Consider the following 25,759-nt stretch of genomic DNA (forward strand, 5'->3'; position numbering starts at 1 on the left):
TCCTACGTCTGTCTTTCCTCAATTTGAATTTATGCCCTCTCAGGTGATTATTCTGAGCAAGAGGCAGTATCCCATCAGCATTGAGCATGCTCAAACCATTCAAGGCTTTGTACACCTCTATCAGATCACCTCGCCGGTGCCTAGTCTCCAGACTGTAATTTGCAAAACTTAAGCCTTTCTTCGTAAGGGCAACCCTCTGTTCCATCCACTTATATTGTTGCCCTTCTCTGTACTCATTCCAACAGCTCTACATCCTTCTTAAAATGATGCCTCCAGACCTGTATACAGTACTCAAGGTGTGGCCTGACCATTGCCTTGCACAAGGGGATAATCACCTTATCCCTGCTAGAAAAATTCCTGTATATCATTGACAATACACCATGAGCTACTCTTGCAGACCTTCTACACTGCTCAGAAAACTTCATATCTGCCTGCACAATTAGCCTTTTAGTTTAAAGAGAATTTCTTCAGATTTCTTCCCTTCAAAATTTCTCATGTATGAATGTAGATTCAAAATACTCATTCAGTTTGTTTGCTATCTGAGCACGATCATCAACAGTCAAACCATCGATATCACGTGGAACCAATCTGATTCATCCACTTCTTTCTAGAGTTTATATAGTAAAGAAGTCTGCTGTTTTTCTTTGAATCCTTAGCCTAAAATTTCTCATAATCTGCCTTCATTTGCCTAACCACCTTTGTGAATTGATTAGAGACTAGCTTATATCTATCATAGGCTTATGTATCGCCTGATAATTTATATGCATCCCATGCATTTTTTTCTCTGCCACAAGTCTCGTTAGTTCATCTAACATCCATTTAGGCCTAAACCTTGAACAGTATTTCTTAGTTTTTATGAAAATCCTAGTAGCCTCCAAGATTAATTCCTTAAATGCTTCCCATTTAGAATTTGCTGTTGGTAACATCATCAGTTGAACCCACTGTGAAGGCCGCATTGACATTATGGCCAAACCAACCATTGCTGGGTGCCTCAGCCGAAGAGGGTCCTCATTTTCAGTGTAAATATTTTTTAAAGTAGGGATAAAAATTTCTAATAATAATAATAAACCAAGAAAACATGTATTTTTAAAGCATACTTAAACTCAGCTTGTTAAGTGTTTACATTTTATTCTTATACCTTTTTATTGTACAATTAATGAATTAAAAGTGTCTATGAAAATTGCTTTTATTATTACTTTATTTTTCAAGTCAAAAAACATAAAACATTTTTGACCTCTTATTTTACAATTTTATCAAGGAATTATTATTCACAATTTAAATATAAAATCTATGTAGTATTTGTATTTATATATATGTTCAATATATATATATTTATATATATTAAAGGGTCATCAAATTTAAATATGGTCAGGGGCCTGTTTCATCCTTAATCTGGCCCTGCCCACTGTATAGAATTTAAAAACTGTCTGAGACTACTGTAGTCACCTTTATGAAAGAAAAAAAACCCTTCCCTTTACCCCTGATGGTAGTTGCATCTTCAAGCAAATCCCACATCAATATGCTGTGATCAATGCCACATAGTGGTTCCTTTATCTGCAAATTCTTAATGCATGAATAATCACTGCTGATAATCAGATCAGGAGTATTACTCCCTTTGGTTGCCTCTTGTACATGCTGCTGTAGAAAACAGCGTCCAATAAATCCACAAAAGTCCTGCTAGTGTGCCAGCGACCAACTCACAATTTACAGATAATATCTGGGAAGTTAAAATCCCCCATTATAAGACATTCTGATTTTCTGGCTCACTCTGTTTCTCTATATAGTTGTTCATTGTACTCATCAGTCATTAGGCCTATGACACACTTCTACTCTCATTTTTGCTTTTCCAGTGCACATCTCCTGACTCAACATTGCACTGTCCACCAATGTCAACTGGATGCACTGCCTTAGATTTTATTTTTCTTAACTAACAGCATAACACCTCCCTTTCTTTCCTTTCTGTACACATTGTATCCCCTCAAATTCTAATTCTGCATTCCTTATATCTGTCACACAAAGGCAGATATTGTCCCAACAATATCTGCCTTTGATACAGGGGCATCTCGTCCACTGCGGCACTGCAGCACCCCAGCTATTTAAATCTAGATACAGTGAATGGAGTTATATGAAATTTTGTGAAGAACAATGCAACACAATGAATATTTTTATTAACAGGACCTGCATATAGTATGCACATCCTCTATTTCCAGTAATCATTTCAGCAATAAACGAATAAAAACACAAAATCATTTCCAACTTTGAAGTTTATTAACTGTAGACCTCACTGTGCACCAGGCAGTGACACATTTTGCTTTCCAGTGAATATCTGGTAGTTGGTTGCCATTGGCAACTTGCCAATATACATTCTTTATAGGTGAAATTAATCAGTCACTGTAAAGCGTGCCGTGCAGATTTCTTCATTGACCATGATGGGCGTGTGGCCACGATGTCGGTGTGTCTTTTTGTTATTCTCCCGAATTCCCATTAAGTAACTAAATATTATCAGTGTTAAGTAAATACTCAGCATTCAACAGTGTAATTATGTGATTACAGCTTAATTGCGAATTGAGCTTGCATGATGTAAGTTGAAGTTATATTATGAGGTGATGTGTAAGTATAAAACATTATTTCTATGGCACATGGTTTTGTAAAATTTGATTCGATTGGTCTCCATGCTTCCCTGTGAAATAAATCATGTGACAGTGAATAAACTTCAGCAACTTAGTTTTTCACAATTATCTCTCCAAGAAAAAATTGCGATTTAAAAAGAAGGCCGCCCTACACCAAAGATTCAAATTTCTCAGTGGGGAATGAGTAATAATAAGAAATATATTTGCAGTTTTAAAACTGAATGGTACCAAAGGATAAGTTAGCTTTGTGTTCGTGAAATTAAAAATGCATTGTTTTGTTTTCCATATTTACTGTTCGGAGGTGACTGAACATGGGTTAAAAGTGGCTTTACTGAATTAAACAGAATGAAAGAAAAAACTGTAAAACATGAGAGTTCGTTCGAAGAAACATATTGATAATGCGATTTTACTATCGCTTTTAGGAAGCATAAATATTAAAGAACAGCTTAGTGAGGCCTTTCGAGTGGCTTTCAATCTGCAAACAACAGAAGATAATTGTGAGGTATTATCTAAAATAATAGACTGCATTAAATTTGTGGACAGTTTCAAATTCCTTCATGTGGACATTACGAAAAAGACGATTTTAAAAATCCAGGAGTATTCAGTGGATTAAGAAATTTTGCCTGTACATTAGATTCCAATTTAAATAACCATTTAGAAAGTAATGCAGCATTTAAAGGCATTTCAAAAACTATTCAGAATGACATCCTTGACTGTTTGCTGCAAATGTGCCGGGAAGAAATAAAAAGAGAAATTAAAGAAGCTTCATTCGTAGCTGTCATGGCTGATGACACAACAGATGTTTCAGAACATATACAAATGGTAATTGTTCTGAGATATATGAACTGAATGGAGACATTTTTGAGCGTTTTTGGGGTTTTTTTCACTCCGGAAAACCAAATGGCAGACGGAATATCGAAGTGCATTCTAGATCACTTAGACATAATCTGCGAAGGAAATACTGAAAAACTTGTTGCTCAGACGTTTGATGGCGCAAATGTGATGAAAGGCAAGAAAGGGGCAGTTCGGGCTAAAATAAAAGAAGTATACAAAAATGAACATTTTATTCACTGCTTGATGCATTTTATTTAGAAATGCATCAAGCAGTACCCGAGATTCAAAAATATTCTTTTCGAACCTCGTGTCAATAGCAACATTTTTCTGAAGATCACCACAGCATCTCTCTGTTCTCAGAAAGCATATGGAACTTCAATATACGCACCGTGAACAGAGTTTATGAAAATTTGAATCCTTAAAAAAGTGCATGGAGGAACTACAAATGACAGCAAACGCAGACAAGATGATTTCAGAAGCAATCGGAATTTTGCACATCTTGAGTAATGAAAAATTCGAGTTCTAGTTAGAACTTTTCCATCGGATAATGCCTAATGTGGAAGTTATTTATAATCAAATGCAATCTCGAGAATTGAGGCAGTTAAAATACATGAATATATAGGAAACTTTAAGAATGCCATTCTAAAAATCAGGAATTCAGTGTACTGTGATAATCATTAGCATTAGCATTAGCATTAGCAGAGGCATATGATGCAAGAAAGCAAGCTTATTCAGCATCAGCCAAAAAAAAAAAAAAAAAAAAAAAAACACCCACTCCCATTTCACCCCTCCGTTCGTTCGAAATACCTGTCCAGTTGAGCTTTAAATTTGTTTAGGCTATCAACTTCAACAACAAGTGATGGAAGTCGGTTCCACCAACCAACCACCCGCTGGCCAAAGGCAAATTTCCGCACATCTATCCGACATCCGTCCTTCCTCAATTTGAATTTATGCCCTCTGAGGTGATTATTCTGAGAAAGATGAAGAATCCCATTGGCATTGAGCATGCTCAAACCATTCAAAGCCTTATACACCTCTATCAGATCACCTCGCCGGTGCCTAGTCTCCAGACTCTGTAATTTGCAAAACTTAAGCCTTTCTTCGTAAGAGCAACCCTTTGTTCCATTTACTAATCTTGTTGCCCTTCTCTGTACCCGTTCCAGCAGCTCTACATCCTTCTTGAAATGAGGCCTCCAGACCTGTATACAGTACTCAAGATGTGGCCTTACCATTGCCTTATACAAGGGAATAATCACCTCCTTATCCCTGCTAGAAAAATTCCTGTATATCATTGACAAGACACCATGCGCTACTCTTGCAGCTCGTCTGCACTGCTCAGAGAACTTCATATCTGCCTGCACAATTACCCCCAGGTCCTTTTCATTCTCCACCACTGTCAGTGTAGTACCGCAGAGTTGATACGTTGCTCTGGGGTTACTGTTTCCCATATGCAGCACTTTACATTTGTCGATGTTAAACCTCATTTGCCACCTCTCAGCCCATCTGTTCAACCTTTCCAGATCCTGTTGCAGCAGCATAGCGTCAGTATTGTCCTTAACGACCCTGCCAACCTTTGTATCATCTGCAAACTTGGACATTAAACTTGATATCCCATCATCAATATCATTCATAAACACCGAAAACAACAACGGACCCAACACTGAACCTTGAGGAACTCCACTAATAACATTAGTCCACGTTGAGCAGTGTCCATTGATTACCACTCTCTGTCTTCTGCCACTCAACCATCCCCTTATCCATAGCAGCAATTTGCCTCCAATGCCACACTGCTCCAATTTGTGCAGCAGTCTTCCATGTGCAACAGTATCAAAAGCCTTTCTAAGATCCAAATATATAATATCAAAGTTATTCCCTGCATCCAGTTCTTTTGTGACTACATCATAGTATCCAATCAAATTGGTCAGGCAAGACCTGCCCTTAACAAAACCATGCTGCGTCTGAGCTATAACTGAATTCTTGTCTAGATGATCCTGCAGTGCTTCTTTAACCAGTGCCTCCATTAATTTACCTGGAACAGAAGTTAAACTAACAGGTCTATAATTACTTGTGTCAGCCTTTGATCCTCCTTTGTGAATTGGGGTTACATTTGCACATCTCCAGTCTATGGGCACCTCCCCTGAGTCCAAAGAAGCTCTCATAATTATGGCTAGGGGTTTGCATACTTCCTTTGCTGCCTCCTTTAATATAACTGAATAGATCCCATCCACCCCAGGTGCCTTTTTTATGTTTATCCTCAACAATCTCTCCTCCACTTTCCTCTCAGTTATTACAAAATCATCCAGCTCACTGCCAATGTTTACTTTACCTACATCATTCTCCTTCCTGAATAACTCCTCATGCGTGAATGTAGATGCAAAATACTCGTTTAGATTGTTAGCCACCTGAGCAGGATCCTCAACTGTTGAACCATCAATATCCAGTGGACCAATCTGATTCATCCCTTTCCTTTTCGAGTTCAAGTATGTAAAAAACTCTTTTCTGTTTTTCTTTGCATCCTTTGCCAAGGATTTTTCATAGTCTGCCTTTGCCTGCCTAATCTCCTTTGTGACTTGGTTACAGACCAACTTATATCTATCATAGGCTTCCATGTCACCCATTAATTTGTATGTATCCCATGCATTTTTCTTCTCTGCCACATGTCTCATTAGCTCATCTGACAACCATTTAGGCCTAAACCTTGAACAATATTTCTTAGTTGGTATGTAAAGCCTGGTAGCCTCCAAGATTAGTTCCTTGAATGCTTCCCATTTTGAGTTTGCTGTTGGTAACATCATCAGTTGGTCCCACTGTATAGAATTTAAATACTGTCTCAGACCATCATAGTCGCCTTTACGAAAACAAAAACCCTTCCCTTTACCTCTGATGGTAGTTACCTCCTTGAGTAAATCCCACTTCAACACACTGTGATCACTGCCACCTAGTGGTTCATTTATCTGCAGGTTCTTAATGCATGAAGAATCACTACTGATAATCAGATCAAGAGTATTGCTCCCTCTTGTTGCCTCACGAACATGCTGATGTAGAAAACAATCATCCAATAAATCCACAAAAGCCTTGCTAGTGTGTGAGTGACCAACCCACAAATTCCAGTCAATATCTGGGAAATTAAAGTCCCCCATTATAAGACTCTCAGATTTACTGGCCCACTCTATTTCCCTGTACAATATCTTATTATACTCATCAGAGTCATTAGGCCTATAGCACACTCCTACTCTCAATTTTGATTTCCCTATGCTTATGTCGCACCAAACTGACTCGACACTGCCCTGTCCATCGATGTCGACTGGCTTCACTTCCTTGGACTTTATGTGTTTCTTAATTAATAGCATAACCCCTCCTCCCCTCCTGTCCTGTCTATCCTTTCTATACACATTGTATTCCCCAAATTCCAGTTCCGCATTACTTATATCTGTGTGACACCACGTCTCTGATATCCCAACAATATCTGCCTTTGATGTTTTGAGCAATACCTCAAATTCATCAAATTTATTTACCAAACTCCTAGCATTGGTGTACACGCAGGTATACATGCACCTGTTTCTATTCTTAGCTACCCTAACACAACCCATGTGTTTACTTGTACCGCAATGACTACCAGCAGTCTCTGAAATATCCTGCATCTTGTTTTTCAGACTTCTGCTCATTTCAATAGAAGCAGTGCAAGAATCACTTCCACCTCTGCCAGTGGCTACTGTTAATCTATTAGTCCTTGTATCCCCCCCAACTAGCAGTTTTCCGACCCACCTAACACTGCCTCGACAGCATCAGCAAAAATTCTTGCACCCTTTCTATTTAAGTGTATCCCATCCCTGTAGAAGCAATCTCTCCTGTTAACAAGTACAGTCCAGGCTGAAAAAAATTCTACCCCTTGAGCCTTGCACAATCCCTCCAGGGCCGAATTGATCGACAAGGCTCTCATCATATACTCCCTCCTATCGTGTCTGGGCAGAATTGCAGACACTTTCAAGTTCAACCCTAATTCACGGCTTTTTTTCAACAGTGACCTGTACTTGCTAAGTAATTCCGCCGGTCTCCTACTCTTAATATCATTAGTGCCAACGTGTACAACTATATCACCTTTTGTGCCCTTAAAAGATGATATCCGCTCTACAACGTCATGAACCTTTGCCCCTGGCAGACATACCCTGGTCCTATTCCACCTATCCTTTTTACAAAGTATGTTCCCCGTTTCCCTGACAATAGAGTCACCAACAACTACTAGTTCCTGTGGGACCAGCGCATTCTGCCTAGGGGGCTGCTTCTGTGTTGCCTGATGACCAAGTGCAAGCTCTGGCGTTGATGTGGGCAGCTGAGAGCTTGATGGGCCCCTCAATTTATTTCCTTTGAGGGCATCCACCCTGTCCTTCAAGCTCTCATAAAGGCCCATAACAACGCTGAGTTGTCGCCTGATTTCCTTGCACTCCTTACATCGTGCACACACAAAGACATCCCCCTTGGCAGTATCATGTCCCGTACCCGACTGCTCCGCAAACATCAAGCAAACAGTGCATTTTAATAGACTGTGATTCAGAGGGCAACTGCCCCCCTCAGTTCTCCCCTGAACCACAGCACTCCCATTAGCTTGAGCCTTTTGCTTTGCTGCTCTGGTCAGAGTCATGATTCCGATTTAATTCAATAAAATTCAAAACAAAAATTAAATCCTTAAGTTATATCCCAAAACTATGTTATATATATATTTTTTTCGGTATCTAGTGTTTTCTACGAGTTCCCTTTATACAACTTCCGTATCACGTGTACCACTATATTTATGTATTAATTATTTGTTACGATTAAGTCGTTATATATATATATATATATATATAGAGTTAAAAGTACAATTTAATTGACAATAAAGTTTATCAAGATTAATAGATTTACTGATTAATTGACAATATTATATTATGCACTATACGACACTAAGCTTATGCTATCGTGTAAAAATGGCGGGAATCACGAACGGTATTTCTACGGACTCGTAAGTATTGATTAGCTTCCAAATCTTGCTATCTCAATTTAGAATAAACTAAGGATCCTGACTAGGTCTATAATCTACTTATAGATGATAATTTGATATAACAGTTGGTTAATAAATCGACTAAATTTGGTTAAAAAAAAAATTTGGTTTGTGACACGTGGATTTGATACCGTTACCGATACTAAGTAATATCTACGAAATCTCTGTCTAAGTTAAACTTTAAACTAAGTATCGTAACTAGGAATATAAAGCTACTCTAGAAAATAAGTTAATATGACAATTTAAACTAATAAAGCAGAAAATAAATCAGGAAAAACTTCTCTGTTTGAAGAGCTTTAAGGAGCAATGTCCGCACAGGCTAACCTCGCACCCAGACAGTCCCTCAAAAAAAATCCTTCAAAAACACTCATGATTGAAGCGAAGGAAGTATGCGACTGCATAAGTGTTGACATAGGTGAGAGCTATTCTTTTAGAAAGCAATTAATTGCTGCTAAATTGTTTAACAAGGAGAACTTTGTTATTTTTCTTACGAAAATGCCCATGGAAGAGGTACGGGAGACTACTGAGGCTTATCTCATGATTGAAAGAGAAAAACTACTTACAGAATTGCAAGTTTTCTATAGCAGACATGATCTACACAATTACTGAAAATTAACTGGCTTGCTGAAATTTATCTCAGAAAATAATCTAACTAAAGTTCTTGGTGAACTTACAAAACTCATAAAAGTTCTTTTGACCATTCCGATGACTACTTCAGAGCCTGAACACTGCATTCGACATTAAAAAGAATAAAAACATTTTTATGGAGCACTATGAATCAGGAAAGACTAACCTAACTGCCCAAGCAATGCTATCAATAGAGAAAAGCTTGGTCAACAGTGCACCAAACTTGAATGACAAAGTATTAATCTATTTTCATCAAATAAAAACCAAAGAATGGATTTTGTTTTTATATAAAAGTTCAGGTCTCTTAATAGTAAATGTCTAGTTAATGTTTTGTAGTATTTTTAACTTTCTTATTATTATTATTACTGTGTATGTCTTATAACCAAAGCAATTTAATGTAACTTTAAGATGCAGCACCCCCAAACATCAGAGTCACGAGCCACCACTGCTTTGATGTTTTGACCACCACTTCAAATTTATTTACTGTACTCCTAGCATTGGCGTACATGCAAGTATGCATGCTCCTGTTCTTACTCTTAGTTACCTTGAATTGGCACATTATGGCCTCAGCTGCCAATATGCCATTATAAACCAAATCATCATCAACATCATCTCAATTACCCTAACACAGCCCATGTATTTACTCGTTTCGTGATGACTAATTATACTCTTGTCCAGTAATGAGTCATTGACAAATCTGATGAATAGTAGCAGAATTTTATACATCTTGTTCAGTCAATTGGAATAAAATTCTGTCATTGAAATGTTGTTCTTTGCACCTTTATCTAGCTTCTTAGTATATGTTCTGCATGATATTATTACTAATTCAACTAGTTTTAGGAATCTAATGTGCTTTAACTTAGATTTTAGCATCCAGATTGAGACCCTTTGAGTTGGGCTACTTTAATTCTTCCTGTACTTTACATTATGCTTTGCTGCAAACCAAAGTGAGACAAGTCCAGGCTCTATTGTGTCAAAAGCCACATAAGTCCTAACTGAATCAGAATGGAAAATACTGTGTGTTGCTGACAGAGTTGTGGCAACCATGTTGCATTGTTTCCTCTAAGATGCTCATGATGCTTAACAAAAATCCAGATTTGGCAACTTTGTTGGGATCAATTTTGGTTTGCAGAATGTCAGGAGGATGAAAAAAAAAAAAGATGCATAATCTCATGATACATGAGATGTTGCATATCACTTTCTGGTCATTGTAAAAACTTGGCTAATATGTCTTATCTGAACCCATGCATTAAATAGATCAAATCTGTTCCATCTGAGACCATAATACGTGCATTTTGGCTTTTGTTGTTGTTGTGCCAATAAATCAAACAACAACCAACGTATTAGTGTCAGTTACAATTTATAATCAACTGGATGCATTTACAAATGAATGTAATTTTAGCTGTTGATTATTAAAGAAATGTGTTTTAGATTATAACTGTTAATCCTTGGGCAGTATTTTTTGCAATACAAAAACAACATTAAAATAAATTATTTTATTAAATATGATTGCATCATGATTTTTAGCTGGGAAATAATAATGATGACATATGATTAGATAGAATAAGCTTGCTTGCTTGCTTGCACTGTTTGCCGCTGCTGATATTAATACTAACTTTCATGTTGTTTTCAATACTTTGGTTATTATATCTTTATCAACATAATATGAAATTGATATTTAATAATGTTGCATTTATATTGCTCAAAAAATATTGCTTATTTAAATATAATGAAACCTTGATTATATCTCAGAATTTCACTCTATATTTCTTGTAAGAAATATCTAATTTTTTACACGATAGTTTATATGTACTGCACTTCCTGTCCCCTTTTCCAGCTTCTGGAGAATATTACTCGTAGACTCCATGCACTGCAAGTCGAAGTTGAGAAGGAAAACTCCCCACCTGTAAGTGGTTGCTGTTTTCTTTGATTCCTGTTGATTACTGTTATGAAATGATTAACTTTTACTCTAACAGCAAGATGAGTATTTAAGAATATATGTAATATTAAGATAATAAAATATTAAGGAATGGTATATTTAGCAAAATATAGTAATAACAGTAGGAATGGAAGTAAAGCGATACAGAAACCAGTTATGATTATATCAAGTGCATAACAGCTTGCCGACCGGTCTAGCTGGGTGGGTAAAGTGCCTGCCTAGCAACCCAAAGGTCGCGGGTTCGAATCCCGCCTCGGGCTTGGATCAAAGTACTGCAAAAACCTTGGGAGGTGCATTATGGCCACAGAAGCCGATGCGCCAACAACTATCAAAAAAAAAAAAAAAAAAAACATAACAGCTTTAGAAGAATGTAGTATTAATATATATATATAATTAAAGATAAGTGAAATGCAACAATAGGTTGGTGTAATGATCAATATATAGAATGCTGAACCTAAAAGAAGTAAAGGATATTGAGAAAAATAAGAAAAGAAGAGTGAAAGTTGAAAGAAAGTGAAGAACTAGTTATATTAACTTCAAATTAAATCAGCATATAAGATCACATTCCAAAAAATAATTAAGTAAGAAAGTTAAATAAAATTAGAAATAAATTAGAAGAAATGTTGGTATTGATGTAAAATGGGGAGAGGGCAAAAAAATGACATGATCAAAAATTTTAAATAGAATAATAGGAACTAGTATAGCTCTGTTGGCTTGCATGCTAAGCCTTTTTTTTTTTTTTTAAGTTGGATGAACAACCTTTTTTCTTCTTGTTTCTGAAATTGGCTTTTCATAGTGTGGGCATATTTTTATTTTTGAAACGTTTGCCAACTGTGCTTATCCTTAAGTGATCACATTCCAAAATTGCAATTCACTTCACGTTGGGAATGATTTAGTCAGACAGTTTCTGTATGCACATCAAAAATGCATCTTCCTCCAGAGTCAACACAGTACTGTTCTTGCTTAAGGAAACCACTGAATCTCCTTTTAGAGCAAGAAGTTTTAAAAACTAATTTTGAATTTAATACTCTTTAAACAAAATGGAATTGAAACCCCACCTGTTATTTACTGATTGATGTGCAGTGTTGGTTCTTTTCTGGCTATATTGCATTGAATGGAAGTCTCTTGCAGTCTTTTAAATTTAGTGTGCAACAGATGCCTAGATGCTGATGTTTCACTTGGAGCATTAATGTTGCTCTTACCATTGCTACAACATTATTACAGCATGAAACTTGAAATGCCTATTTCACTCATAACTGTCCATCTTTTCAGTTATACATTCTTTTCTTTCGTGTGTCCATCTGTCAGCCTTTGTGGCCAAGGTCTTGTAAAGTACTAGCTGAGAATTATTAACATAATTCATAACCGATTAGTTTTCTCAGTTACTCTGTGCATCACATTCAAATCCAAGACATGAAGCTTCAACCAGTTTCTTCAACATGTTTGTATGCATCATCCAATAATTTTCTTGAAAATAAAAACCTAGGGTGATCTAATTCTTTTGTAAAGAATGTAATCTAATCATCATTTAGAACAGTGATGTCCAACCTATGGGTCATGAATAATTTTTATATGGCTCACCTGGAAAGTGAACTAAAACAGCATTTAAGAGAGTCGTTCCACTGCACGTACAGGTGTGCAAGTGTCGAGCTCGACTGTATCAAACATGTACACGTCGTCCAGTGCAGTCGTATGTACACTAAATACAGTTATGTATGCATCAATCTTTTCATATTGTGAAATTCTACTATTTTGATATAATTTGTTCATTTTATTGAATTATTTTTAATTTGTATTGAATTTGTTCCGAAAGAGGAACGTCAATTTCGATTGCCGTGTTTTTAATCAAAAGTGGACTGAAGATCATTTCTTCATTGCGTATGACGAAAAAGCAGTATGTTTGTTGTGTAAGAATACTGTATCACTTTTTAAAGAATGTACTGTGGTTTGTCTCTACAAACAATTATGCAAAGAGTGGAAGGTATTGGAATTAAGAAAACAACAAGACACACTGAAAATGTATCAGTCAAGAAATTAACTGCTGTAAGTGCCAGTTATCAAGTTGCGCATTTGATCGCTTTTGAAAGTAAACCGTCCAGCGATGGTGAATTTGTTAAACGTTTTTAAAAGCTATGGAAGAAATTTATCCGGAGAAACGAGCAATGATACAAGATATTAGTTTGTCTCAACAAACAATTATGCAAAGAGTAGAAGATATTGGAAAGAATTTGTTCCAACAACTTTTGGAAAGCATAAAACAAACGAAATATTTTAGTGTATCACTGGGTGACAATACTGATGTAAAGGGCATAGCCCAACTCCTTATCTTCATATGTGGAATTAATGATAATTTGATACCAGTTGAAGATTTAGCTGATCTACAGAGTATGCACAGAACAACTACAGGTGAAAATCGTTTTGAAAATTTTTGCCAATCTATTGAAAGGTTAGGATTAAATATTAAAAACCTGGTAAGAGTCACAACTGGCGGTGGAAAAAATATTGGGCTTATGGGTAGAACAACCAAGAAAATGATAAATATCAGAGCTGAACCTCAGATTGGAATTCACTTCATTGTGCATTAAGAAGTTCTGTGTGGGAATGTATTGAATCTCCAACACGTTATTTTTTTTTTGTTTTGGTAGTTATTGGCGCATCGGCTTCTGTGGCCATAGTGCACCTCCCAAGGTTTTTTGCAGTACTTTGATCCAAGCCCGAGGCGGGATTCGAACCCGCGACCTTTGGGTTGCCAGGCAGGCACTTTACCCACCCGGCTAGCCCGGTCGGCTCAACACGTTATGAATGTGGTTATTTCAACTGTAAATTTTATAAGATCACATGGCCTTAATTATCATGTTTCAGCAGTTTCTTTCAGAAATTGAAGTTGAATACGAAGATGTAATTTTACACAGTGCAGTGTTGATGGCTTAGCCGTGGCAAAGTGCCATATTGTTTCTTTAAACTGCATCATGAAATTGATATTTTTATGACAGAAAAAGGAAAACCAATAAAACAAACATCAAATATGGAGTGGCTGTTTGATCTTGCAATTCTTACAGACATTTCTAGTCCTTTAAATGCTCTTAATTCAAACTACAAGGGAAAGGAAATTGGTCTCTGATTTGTATGGTGACATCAAATCGTTTCAGAATATGTTGTTATTATTTAAATCCCAAATTGAGCAAGGCAATTTAGTTCACTTTGAATGTTGTACCGGGCTAATAGAAAAACACATATTTCCAAAGAATCATTGCCTCTTGTTAATACAATTAGTTTTTGAAGAGTTTGAAAGTCGATTTGCTGATATATCAGATCCCATGACATAATCTTGTTTGAGAATCTATTTACCTCTATGGCTGAAAACTACAATCCCAGCTTGCAATTTGAACTTATTGATCTTCAAGCTAAAACATGGTTCAAAAATAAGTAGATGGACTGCGAAAATAAACTACTTGAATTCTACAAGGCTCTCCCATCTGAAAATTTTCCGCTAATAAAAGAAAATGCCATGAAAATGGCTACTTTGTTTGGATCAATGTATATTTGCGAGCAAATTGTTTCACGCATGAAATAAAATAAATATTTAAAAAGAAAGAGAATAGCAGATGAGCATCTTCATTCCGTATTGAGAATTGGCATCATAAATTTTCAAACAAATTTTGAACAATTATCTAAAAATATTTAGCCTCAATCATCTCATTAAATGTTAAGTTTTGTTCAGTAAATGTTGTGTATTCTACATAATAAAATTTTTTATTTTTTTCATTTTAGGGGTATCATTATATTTACTTATTCACCTTAATATTGTAAAGCAGTGATCCTCAAGGCACTAAGTCTGGGCTGTGGGGGGGGGGTGATGTGACAGAGTTTCCCAATGATTACAGCACAACCACTCACAAGTGGTGTGGGCAGTGTGTGGAGTTGCATTGTTGTACAACAAAGTCACGCCACTTGTCAGGAGTTTCTGGTCGTTTGTGTTGAATGCTGGCTTTCAGTTTTTCCAACGTTGCACAGTAAAGCTGTACATTGATTGTTCCTCCTTTCGGCAAGAAATCCACCAACAGAATGCTTTGGCGATCCCAGAACACTGTGGCCATGATGTTGATCTTCAGTGTCAACACAGTCCGCTTTAAATTCATTTCACCAGAAACACACCTGCTTCTTTGTCATCACCTTTTTGCCATACACAGCAACCAGCTCACGGTGAATGTCACTTGGTGAAGACCCTTTTGCTTGCAAAAAGCGAATAACTTCACATACACCTGTTTTGGACCACACTAGCACGGTGGAGGCGCCTCCGTAGCCAGGTGGGAAGGAGCAGCAGTGCGTAACACACGCTTCTTGATTAGACCGGGGTTTGAGCCCGTCACCACCAAATACGGAGGATGCGGAAAGGTCAGGGAATGACCACCGCATATTCTCGGAGCAATATGGCCTAAGTTGCTAATGCTCCTAAAAACCAAATAACAAGCAAAACACCAACAGCATGGTGGCCTCCGTTTTGCAACTGGAATCTAGGCGCATTATAGCCATAGTAGCTTATGCACCATTAAACTCCCATAACAACAACAGCATCTGGAATCTGCTGTGAGGTGCACTGGTGGTCTTTTCGAACGTTATTATCTGGCTATATCTGTCCACCGCGTTTCATTCCCTTTTACCATTATTAAGAAAAAAAATTGTTACCCTACTTTTTGGAAACCCCTCGTAATATAGCCCAAAAAAAAAAAAAAAAAAAAACGGTAACATGAAAACAGAAACTTCCTTTTACCTGTAACAGGATAGGGAAAATGTAACACGCTAATTTTCTCGAATCACTCGGTGTGGCCTGCAAAACAAATCTAACTTTCAATATGGCCCTTGTACTGGAAAAGATTGGACACCACTGATTTAGAATAATAGACAAAAAAAGTTCTTAAAGAGAAAATAGTGTCTGATAAAGGTTTATCCAGAATCCAGAGTGTCACTTTCAGGTTTATTTATGGTGGCAAAAAAGAAAAATTTCTGTTGATTTTGTCTCTTCTGTTGATTTTATATGGTAAACTGTCAAAATAGTGACATCCCAAATAAAGGAACATTCGAGCTAACGGCACATTGAGATCAGATGTTTATATGCAGCACAGATGTTTGTTAGTTTGTTATTTTTGGTTTTTAGGAGCATTAACAACTGAGGCCATATTGCTCCTGGATATGTGGTTGTCATTCCCTGACCTTTTCACATCCTCCGTATTTGGTGGTCACAGGCTGGAACCCCGGTCTAATCATAGATGCCTTACGGTGCCGAAAAAAGAAAATGGTAATTCACATGATTACTGTATTTGTTTACGTTCACCATTTTGAAAGTGAATTCTATACTGATATCACAGATTATACCACCATATTCCGTTTATTTTAAATTAAAAACCCTCAGTGTGGCTCCCAACGTTAATAAACCACATACAGAGAAGAAAAGAACAACAACATCATTAAAGCTTAGTGACAAACTTGATATAATAAATAAAATAGAATGGGGTGTAAATATAGACCCCAGAAGCTACCAGGCTTTACATACCAACTAAGAAATATTGTTCAAGGTTTAGGCCTAAATGGTTGTCAGATGAACTAATGAGACATGTGGCAGAGAAGAAAATTGCATGGAATACATACAAATTAATGGGCGACATGGAAGCCTATGATAGATATAAGTTGGTCTGTAACCAAGTCACAAAGGAGATTAGGCAGGCAAAGGCAGACTACGAAAAATCTTTGGCAAAGGATGCAAAGAAAAACAGAAAAGAGTTCTTTACCTATTTAAACTCAAGAAGGAAAGGGATGAATCAGATTGGTCCACTGGATATTGATGGTTCAACAATTGAGGATCCTGCTCAGGTGGCTAACAATCTAAACGAGTATTTTGCATCTACATTCACGCATGAGGAGTTATTCAGGAAGGAGAATGACGTAGGTAAAGTAGACATTGGCAGTGAGCTAGATGATTTTGTAATAACTGAGAGGAAAGTGGAGGAGAGATTGTTGAGGATAAACATAAAAAAGACACCTGGGGTGGATGGGATCTATCCAGTTATATTAAAGGAGGCAGCAAAGGAAGTAAGCAAACCGCTAGCCATAATTATGAGAGCTTCTTTGGACTCAGGGGAGGTACCCATAGACTGGAGATGTGCAAATGTAACCCCAATTCACAAAGGAGGATCAAAGGCTGACACAAGTAATTACAGACCTGTTAGTTTAACTTCTGTTCCAGGAAAATTAATGGAGGCACTGGTTAAAGAAGCACTGCGGGATCATCTAGACAAGAATTCAGTTATAGCTCAGACGCAGCATGGTTTTGTTAAGGGCAGGTCTTGCCTGACCAATTTGATTGGATACTATGATGTAGTCACAAAAGAACTGGATGCAGGGAATAACTTTGATATTATATATTTGGATCTTAGAAAGGCTTTTGATACTGTTGCACATGGAAGACTGCTGCACAAATTGGAGCAGTGTGGCATTGGAGGCAAATTGCTGCTATGGATAAGGGGATGGTTGAGTGGCAGAAGACAGAGAGTGGTAATCAATGGACACTGCTCAACGTGGACTAATGTTATTAGTGGAGTTCCTCAGGGTTCAGTGTTGGGTCCGTTGTTGTTTTCGGTGTTTATGAATGATATTGATGATGGTATGTCAAGTTTAATGTCCAAGTTTGCAGATGATACAAAGGTTGGCAGGGTTGTTAAGGACACTACTGACACTATGCTGCTGCAACAGGATCTGGAAAGGTTGAACAGATGGGCTGAGAGGTGATAAATGAAGTTTAACATTGACAAATGTAAAATACTACATATGGGAAACAGTAACCCCAGAGCAATGTATCAACTCTGCGGTACTACACTGACAGTGGCGGAGAATGAAAAGGACCCAGGGGTAATTGTGCAGGCAGATATGAAGTTCTCTGAGTAGTGCAGACGAGCTGCAAGAGTAGCCCATGGTGTCTTGTCAATGATATACAGGAATATTTCTAGCAGGGATAAGGAGGTGATTATTTCCTTGTATAAGGCAATGGTTAGGCCACATCTTGAGTACTGTATACAGGTCTGGAAGCCTCATAAGCTGCTGAAACGGGTGCAGAGAAGGGCAACATGATTAGTGAATGGAACAAAGGGTTGCTCTTACGAAGAAAGGCTTAAGTTTTGCAAATTACAGAGTCTGGAGACTAGGCACCGGCGAGGTGATCTGATAGAGGTGTATAAGGCTTTGAATGGTTTGAGCATGCTCAATGCCAATGGGATTCTTCCTCTTGCTCAGAATAATCACCTCAGAGGGCATAAATTCAAATTGAGGAAGGACGGATGTCGGATAGATGTGCGGAAATTTGCCTTTGGCCAGCGGGTGGTTGGTTGGTGGAACCGACTTCCATCATTTGTTGTTGAAGTTGATAGCTTAAACAAATTTAAGGCTCAACTGGACAGGTATTTCAAACGAATGGAGGGGTGAAATGGGAGTGGTGTGTTTTTTTTTTTTTTTTGGCTGATGCTGAATAAGCTTGCTTTCTTGCATCATATGCCTCTACTAATGCTAATGCTAAATAGGAGTGTATTAATGGCAGAATATAACATTGGATTGTCAACATTGTATGATATTAAACATTCAAAGCACAAACTTTTGAATTTATTGCATGTTCAGAACCTGACAATGAAATAACTGATAGAAAAAGTTTACACAAGCCAAAATAAGAAAACTTAGATAAAATGCTGGAAGAATGGTTTTTATTAAAACAATTGGAAGGTATGGCTATATCAGGGTCGATATAGCCATATCAGATTTTCACGGCTATATCAGATTTTCTTTAAAATCTTTTGCCAAAGCAAAAGATTTTAAAGAAAAAATAGGTTTTGATACAACAATTGCTTTTAATGATGGATGGTTAACTAAATTTAAGATAAGACATGGAATTTGAAAATTAGACACAACTAGAGAAAAAACAGTCTGCTGAACAGAGGTGGCTAAAGAATACAGTGTGACATTTGAGAAGCTTGTTAATGACAATCTTACAGCTAACCAAATATACAGTGGTGAGGAAACAGGTCTATATTGAAAATGTTTGCCACAGAAAACATTGACAGGTTGCAAAGAAAAAAGTGCAAGTGGTTTTAAAAAAAAAAAAAAAAAAAAAAAAGGTGACAGTTCTTATGTCTGCAAAACATCAGGCCAACACAAAATTAAGCTCTTAGTAATTGGTAAATACATTATCCATGAGCCTTGAAGGAAATTATACATTTCCATAGAATTTACATGATATGGAGAAGAGTTCAAATTCTAAATGTCTTACTTCTTGATAACTGCAGGGCCCATCCTCATAAATCTAAATTAGTTTCTGATTGTGGAAATATTTTTTCCTGTTATTTACCATCCAATGTCACTTCTCTCATTGAAACCATGGATCAAGGAGTTATCCAAAATTTTAAATGCCATTACAGAAGTGATTTTATAAAACAAATTATTAGCAAGGATATTTCCATTCTCAATTTCAACAGGGCTTCACAATTAAAGATGCATTATATTATTCTATAGCAATTGCTTGGAATACTGTGAAACCCATCACTTGTGAGAGCATGGAGGAAATTGTGGCTAATTGTCATGTCTGCCGACTTACCATCTGACGAAGATGATATTGATGGCTTTAATGTAAGGTTAAGGCAAAGCAGTATTGAAAAAATAATGCAAACAATTCAATCCACCAGAAAATCTTTTACATAGCCTTGAAGTTGGAGTTATTGATGCATGGCTCGCTGTTGATGCTCACATCTGGTGAATATGGGCTTGCCACACCCAGGGTCCTGAGCTGGATATCATCATTCTTCTCTTTCTTGATGATTCCCCCCCCCCTCTCTCTCTCTCTCTCTCTCTCAGGGTAACTCAGAATTTTTTTTTTAGCTGGTGCAGCATAAGCCTCAGGCTTTCTTGCACCATATGGCTAATAATAATAATTCTCAGATCAAGCAGTCATTGATAATGTCCTTACTCCTGGGAAACTAAATGATGCACTTTGTTCAGATGTAGAAGAAGACATTGACACAACTGAAAAGATAACTTGGGCTGTTGCAGAATCAAGCATGGAAAATATTGTTCATTTTTTTGAATAAAATCCGAGCTTTACTATGGAAGAAGTAATACAAGTGCACATGCTGCAAAACACCATAATAACAAAAAAACGAGCATCGATGAAACAAAGTGATATAAGAAGATTTTTGAAAAAAGCAGTCACTTCTCCTAAAGAAAATGTACCCTCTACTACAGATGAAGCATTAGAAGAAATGCACTCTCTACATCTAAAGCAATCATATTCAAAGGGATCAGCTAGAATAGATTTTTTTCCCCCTTTTTTGTTTATATACTAAGTAAATTTACATTTCTTATGTTTCTATACTAAAGCATGTTTATATTTTTTGTTTACATATTACAGGATGCTTATGTTTTTTATGTGCAGTTAATAAAATTTCATTCTTAATCTCTCTTATTTCTAATTTAGTCTCATTATTTCTGCATTAAAATATTAAAAGTAAAACTTTCTAAATAATGGAAAAATTGAAATAACAGCACTTTTAGTCCCCGAAGCTAAAGTTTTCTGAAGTTTTCCTGCTGTTTTCTGAAAGTCTACTCTATAACTCTCCTTCACAAAAAGGGAAGGAGGGTAATCAAAAAATGTCAAAATAGAAGAGGACTTAGCTTCTGGTTTAAGCAAGTAGTGGTTCTTGTTTTCTTAGCAGTTTTGTTTTCTGTTCTTTCAGGGTCATCAAAAGTGAGAGGGGGGATAAAGGGAATGTATGATCTTGATGCAGTCCTCAGGATCACTTTTGAACATGGATAAAAATCAAGTTGAAACAGAAACCATTTTTTTTTTTTACAAAAGTTGTTCTGATACTTTTTTAAGTGGCATTTTGTCCTTATTGCAATTTTCTGTCTCACAGTATTAACCTTTTTCAGATGACTACCATTTGTTTTCTTCGCAGGAAAATAATTCCATGCATTACTCTTATTTTTTGTAATTTTTTTTCTCATGTCAAATCACTGAGCAAAGAGAACTAATCTGTAATCTTTTGCTTAGTGATATTGTTAACTTACTTGAGGTTTAAGTATTACTGCCAGAATGAATCGATGAGTTCATATCATACCTATTTATATAACCAAAGATTGCTCCATACATTTTTCCATCTTCTGAAGGACATTGTCAAAAGCATTGTCCCATTGCTTTTGAAAAGTTCCAAAATGTTCCATTATATTTCAAAAAGTTCCAGAATGTTCCAAAAAGTTAAATTAGACCAAAAAAAAAATATATATGTACTTTCAAATCAGTAAAAGAGTTTAATCTTTATTTCAGAAAAAAAATTCTGGAGAGAATAGTTTTCTTGAATGTTTTCCATTGAACTTACCTAACTACACCGCATTTCTTCACATATACCAAACTGGCCTTATGGCTGTGGAGGGTAACCTTTTCGTCTCTCTCTCCCTCCCTCCTTCGACTGTTTTTAAGGTGAGAACTCTGTGGCATGAAACATGCTGTATTATTGCCCTGTATTTTGCATTTTTTGTTGTCTGTTAACACTTAGTTGTGCCCTAGAATGTATGTCTCATGCTTTCTTAGAGGGCACAGCTAAGTGCTAAAATGAATTAAGTAAGGAAGGGGAACATGGAAAATTATAACACTAAAGGAGAAAGTTAAATGTTTGTTTAATTTATATGAGGTTGAGTGGCACCTGTGGAAAGCCTTATATTGGCAAACTAGTTGATTGTTAGAACCATCAAGAAGAATGATGTTATAGTAAGGATAATACTTGAAAAAATGGAAAGTGCTGTGCACGTGTGTGCACGTGCATGAATACATGTAGGAAAATTACTACTATACTAAAAGAAATGGAAGCTGGAACACCATGAAAATGTGATCTGATTTTGACCATAGTTGGTAGTAATGTTAAGTGGTATAATAAAAATAGATAATTAAATTTACAAATGATTACAATAAGTTTTATTGGAGGTATAAATTGGAAATGTTAATGTTCAAAATTCAAAATGTTCTGTTCTTTTGAACAACATTAACATTTCCAATTTATACCTTTTTGTTTGAATATAAGCACTGCTTGAATTCAACCACTGACTAGTGTGCAGATACTACATGCCATTATCGTTCCAAGGCTTGTTACACTTGAGCTCTCATTTGAGGGATTGAAAGTGCAGGTATTGAATTTGAGGCTAGGTGTCTTCCACAAATTGTAGATACGTTTTGATTAGGAACACATTTGGCGATCCTGCAGGTCATGGGAGGACATCACATCTTGGAGAGTCAGTCTGGTAATGTTGGCATTATGTGGATAGGCATTATCCTGTTGGAACATTGCATTACCCATATTCATAAAAATCAGGATAGCTACTGGGTTTATGACAGTGTCATAAGTCATAAACATGGGTTGACAGTGTCAACCCATGTATAAAGATGAGTAGGAGTGAGGAACAAACAGTTTGGCAGAACTTGAGATTGCAGTCCCACTTCCATAAAATGATTGCAAATGGTGTGAGGGGGTTGTATTGGGCTCTACTAACGTGGGCAAAAGTGGCTTTACCTGTTTGACAAAGACATCAGACACATCAGTCATTTTGATGTATCTGATGCCTTCTGGAAGATCCTATATTCAGTCTTCAAATGTGTGCTTCCCCCTTCCTGCTGTGCAGAGGCAAACTAGGTTTTTGGCGCCCTTGGCAAATTCATGGCTACGTACCTTTTTTCGATAATTGGTAAAATTATAATAAATAATAATAAGTACAGTCGAACCTCTGGTTAATAAACTTCTTTCTAATGAATTTTTCTATTTAGGAATTTTTTTTTTTTTCCCCCCAATTCCCCTTGGTTATTACATTTAAAATAGTCTCCATAGAATGAAGAAAATTTTCCATATAACGAATATAAGAGACTTAACTGGATAACATTGTCGCATTGCTGGCCTTCAAGCAATTTAGGTAAAACATATCCCACTACCTGTTCAACACCCCAGGAAGTCGAGCTGGTCATAGCCAGTGGGCAGATCAAGGCATATTCCACATTCGGACAGTAGGCTCTGGTTTGTTGGGCTTTTGTTGTTTTATTTAAATTATAAATCACAATATTCACGATAACCTGTTTTTAAGCACAAAAAACTATACACATTATTTAACTTCTAACCTTTTAAGTATCGTAGAACATACACGATGCGTGAATTTAAATTCAAATTATTATATTAAGGGCACCTGTAATTTCTTATTTGTGTCTGTAAATTGCGTGTGTTCTCTGGTCGATTTGCCTGTTTTTCTAGATGAGAAACCTCCAATTTCTGGAGGCAAAAACCTTGCTCTCTACGCCTGAGACCAACTAACTCAGCCACAGAGTGAAAAAAGCCCATTAAAGTTCCTCGCGTTATCGACAGAATTCTAACACGGGCCCTTTCCATCCGATGTTGGGGAGGACGTCGAAGATAACCCTGCACTACACGCACAGACACAATGCATGAATTGCGAACTTCTATACATGCACTGATGAAGCGGTCGCCTGAATGGTCCCTTCAAAGCTACGTTCTGGACTGCAAGTGCTGCTAACAGTATATACTCAGATTTATGGACATGCAGACTTGAATCCCTCTCTGTAAATACGCCATTTGGCAAAAATTAATTTTCACCCCGCCCTCTGCTCATCCTCATGCGACATCATCTAGGGGTGCCATTTCGTCAGCTAGCCTCGGGTGTTGAAATAGCTTGGCACAGAACTGATATGTCCTGTCAGTGGCGCCCTTTTGATACTGTCACCCTTGGCACCTGCCCCAATGCCAAGGCGTTCCTACGCTACTGCTGCTGTGTCTAACATTATTGAACTGTAGACATCTCTCTCTCTTCCCCCTCCCTCCCCCAAACTTGTATCACAGAATAACAATCTGCCTCTGGTAGGATGGCTAACCATCTTTGGTTAGTGAAGAGTGTTTTCTTCTTGACGTTATTAGCATTAGCATTAGTAGAGGCATATGATACAAGAAAGCAAGCTTATGCAGCATCAGCCAATTAAAAAAAAAAAAAAAAAACGCTCCCATTTCACCCTTCCATTCATTCCAAATACCTGTCCAGCTCAGCCTTAAATTTATTTAAGGCTGAGCTGGACAGGTATTTGGACTTCCACAACAAAGGATGCAAGTCTGTTCCACCAACCAACTACCCACTGGCTAAAGACAAATTTCCGCACATCTATCCTACATCTGTTTTTCCTGTTTGAATTTATGCCCTCTCAGGTGATTATTTTGAGCAAGAAGAGAATACCATCGGCATTGAGCATGCTCAAATCATTCAAGGCTTTATACACCCTCAATCAGCTCACCTCGCAGGTGCCTAGTCTCCAGACTGTAATTTGCAAAACTTAAGCCTTTCTTCGTAAGAGCAACCCGCTATTCCATTCACTTATATTGTTGCCCTTCTCTGTACTCGTTCCAACAGCTCTACATCCTTCTTAAAATGATGCCTCCAGACCTGTATACAGTATTCAAGGTGTGGCCTGACCATTGCTTTGCACAAGGGGATAATCACCTTATCCCTGCTAGAAAAATTCCTGTATATCATTGACAAGACACCATGAGCTACTCTTGCAGACCTTCTACACTGCTCAGAAAACTTCATATCTGCCTGCACAATTAGCCCCAGGTCCTTTTCGTTCTCTACCTCCGTCAGTGTAGTACCACAGACTTGATATGTTACTCTGGGGTTACTTCTTTCCATATGCAGTACTTTACATTTGTCAATGTTAAACTTCATTTGCCACCTCTCAGCCAATCTGCTCAACTTTTCTAGATCCAGCGTACTGTTATTAGTGTCCTTAACAACCCTGCCAACCTTCGTATCGTGTGCAAACTTGGACATTAAGCTTGATTTACCATCATCAATATCATTTATAAATACAGAAAACAATAATGGACCCAACACTGAAACCTGAGGGACTCCAATAATAACATTAGTCCACGATGAGCAGTGTCCATTGATTACCACTCTGTCTTCTCCCACTCAACTATCCCTTTATCCGTAGCAGCAATTTGCCTCCAGTGCCACACTGCTCCAATTTGTTCAGCAGTCTTCCATGTGCAACAGTATCAAAAGCTTTTCTAAGATCCAAATATATGATATCAAAGTTATTCCCTGCATCCAGTTCCTTTGTGACCACATCATAGTATCCAATCAAATTGGTCAGGCCAAACTTTCCCTTAACAAAACCATGCTGTATCCGAGCTATAACTGAAGTCTTGTCTAGATGATCCTGCAGTGCTTCTTTAACCAGTGCCTCCATTAATTTCCATTAATTAAACTAACAGGTCTATAATTACTTGTGCCGCCCTTTGATCCTCCTTTGTGAATTGGGGTCACATTTGCACATCTCCAGTCCATGGGTGCCTCCCCTGAGTCCAAAGAAACTCTCATAATTATGGCTAAAGGTTTGCTGCCTCCTTTAATATAACTGGATAGATCCCATCCACCCCAGGTGCCTTTTTTATGTTTATCTTCAGCAATTTCTCCTCCACTTTCCTCTCAGTTATTACAAAATCATTTAGCTCACTGCCAGGATTTAACTCACCTCTGGCATTTCCCTCCCTGAATACCTCCTCATGTGTGAATGTAAATGTAAAATTCTCATTTAGTTTGTTAGCCACCTGAGCGGGA

The 25,759-nt window shown here is 37.2% G+C and overlaps 1 protein-coding gene across 1 annotated transcript in view; it reads left to right on the plus strand.

The window, feature by feature from the left end:
* Positions 1–25,759, plus strand: part of LOC150091031 (uncharacterized) — a 556,951-nt gene that overhangs the window by 413,332 nt on the left and 117,860 nt on the right. Inside the window, 1 exon segment of the mRNA XM_090373962.1 lies at positions 10,964–11,032. Within this exon segment, the coding sequence (XP_090230088.1) occupies positions 10,964–11,032 (69 nt within the window).

This window comes from Mastigoproctus giganteus, chromosome 1 (assembly GCF_048544385.1).
Source record: "Mastigoproctus giganteus isolate SK-2022 chromosome 1, ASM4854438v1, whole genome shotgun sequence".
NCBI classification, from domain to species: Eukaryota; Metazoa; Arthropoda; class Arachnida; order Uropygi; family Thelyphonidae; genus Mastigoproctus; species Mastigoproctus giganteus.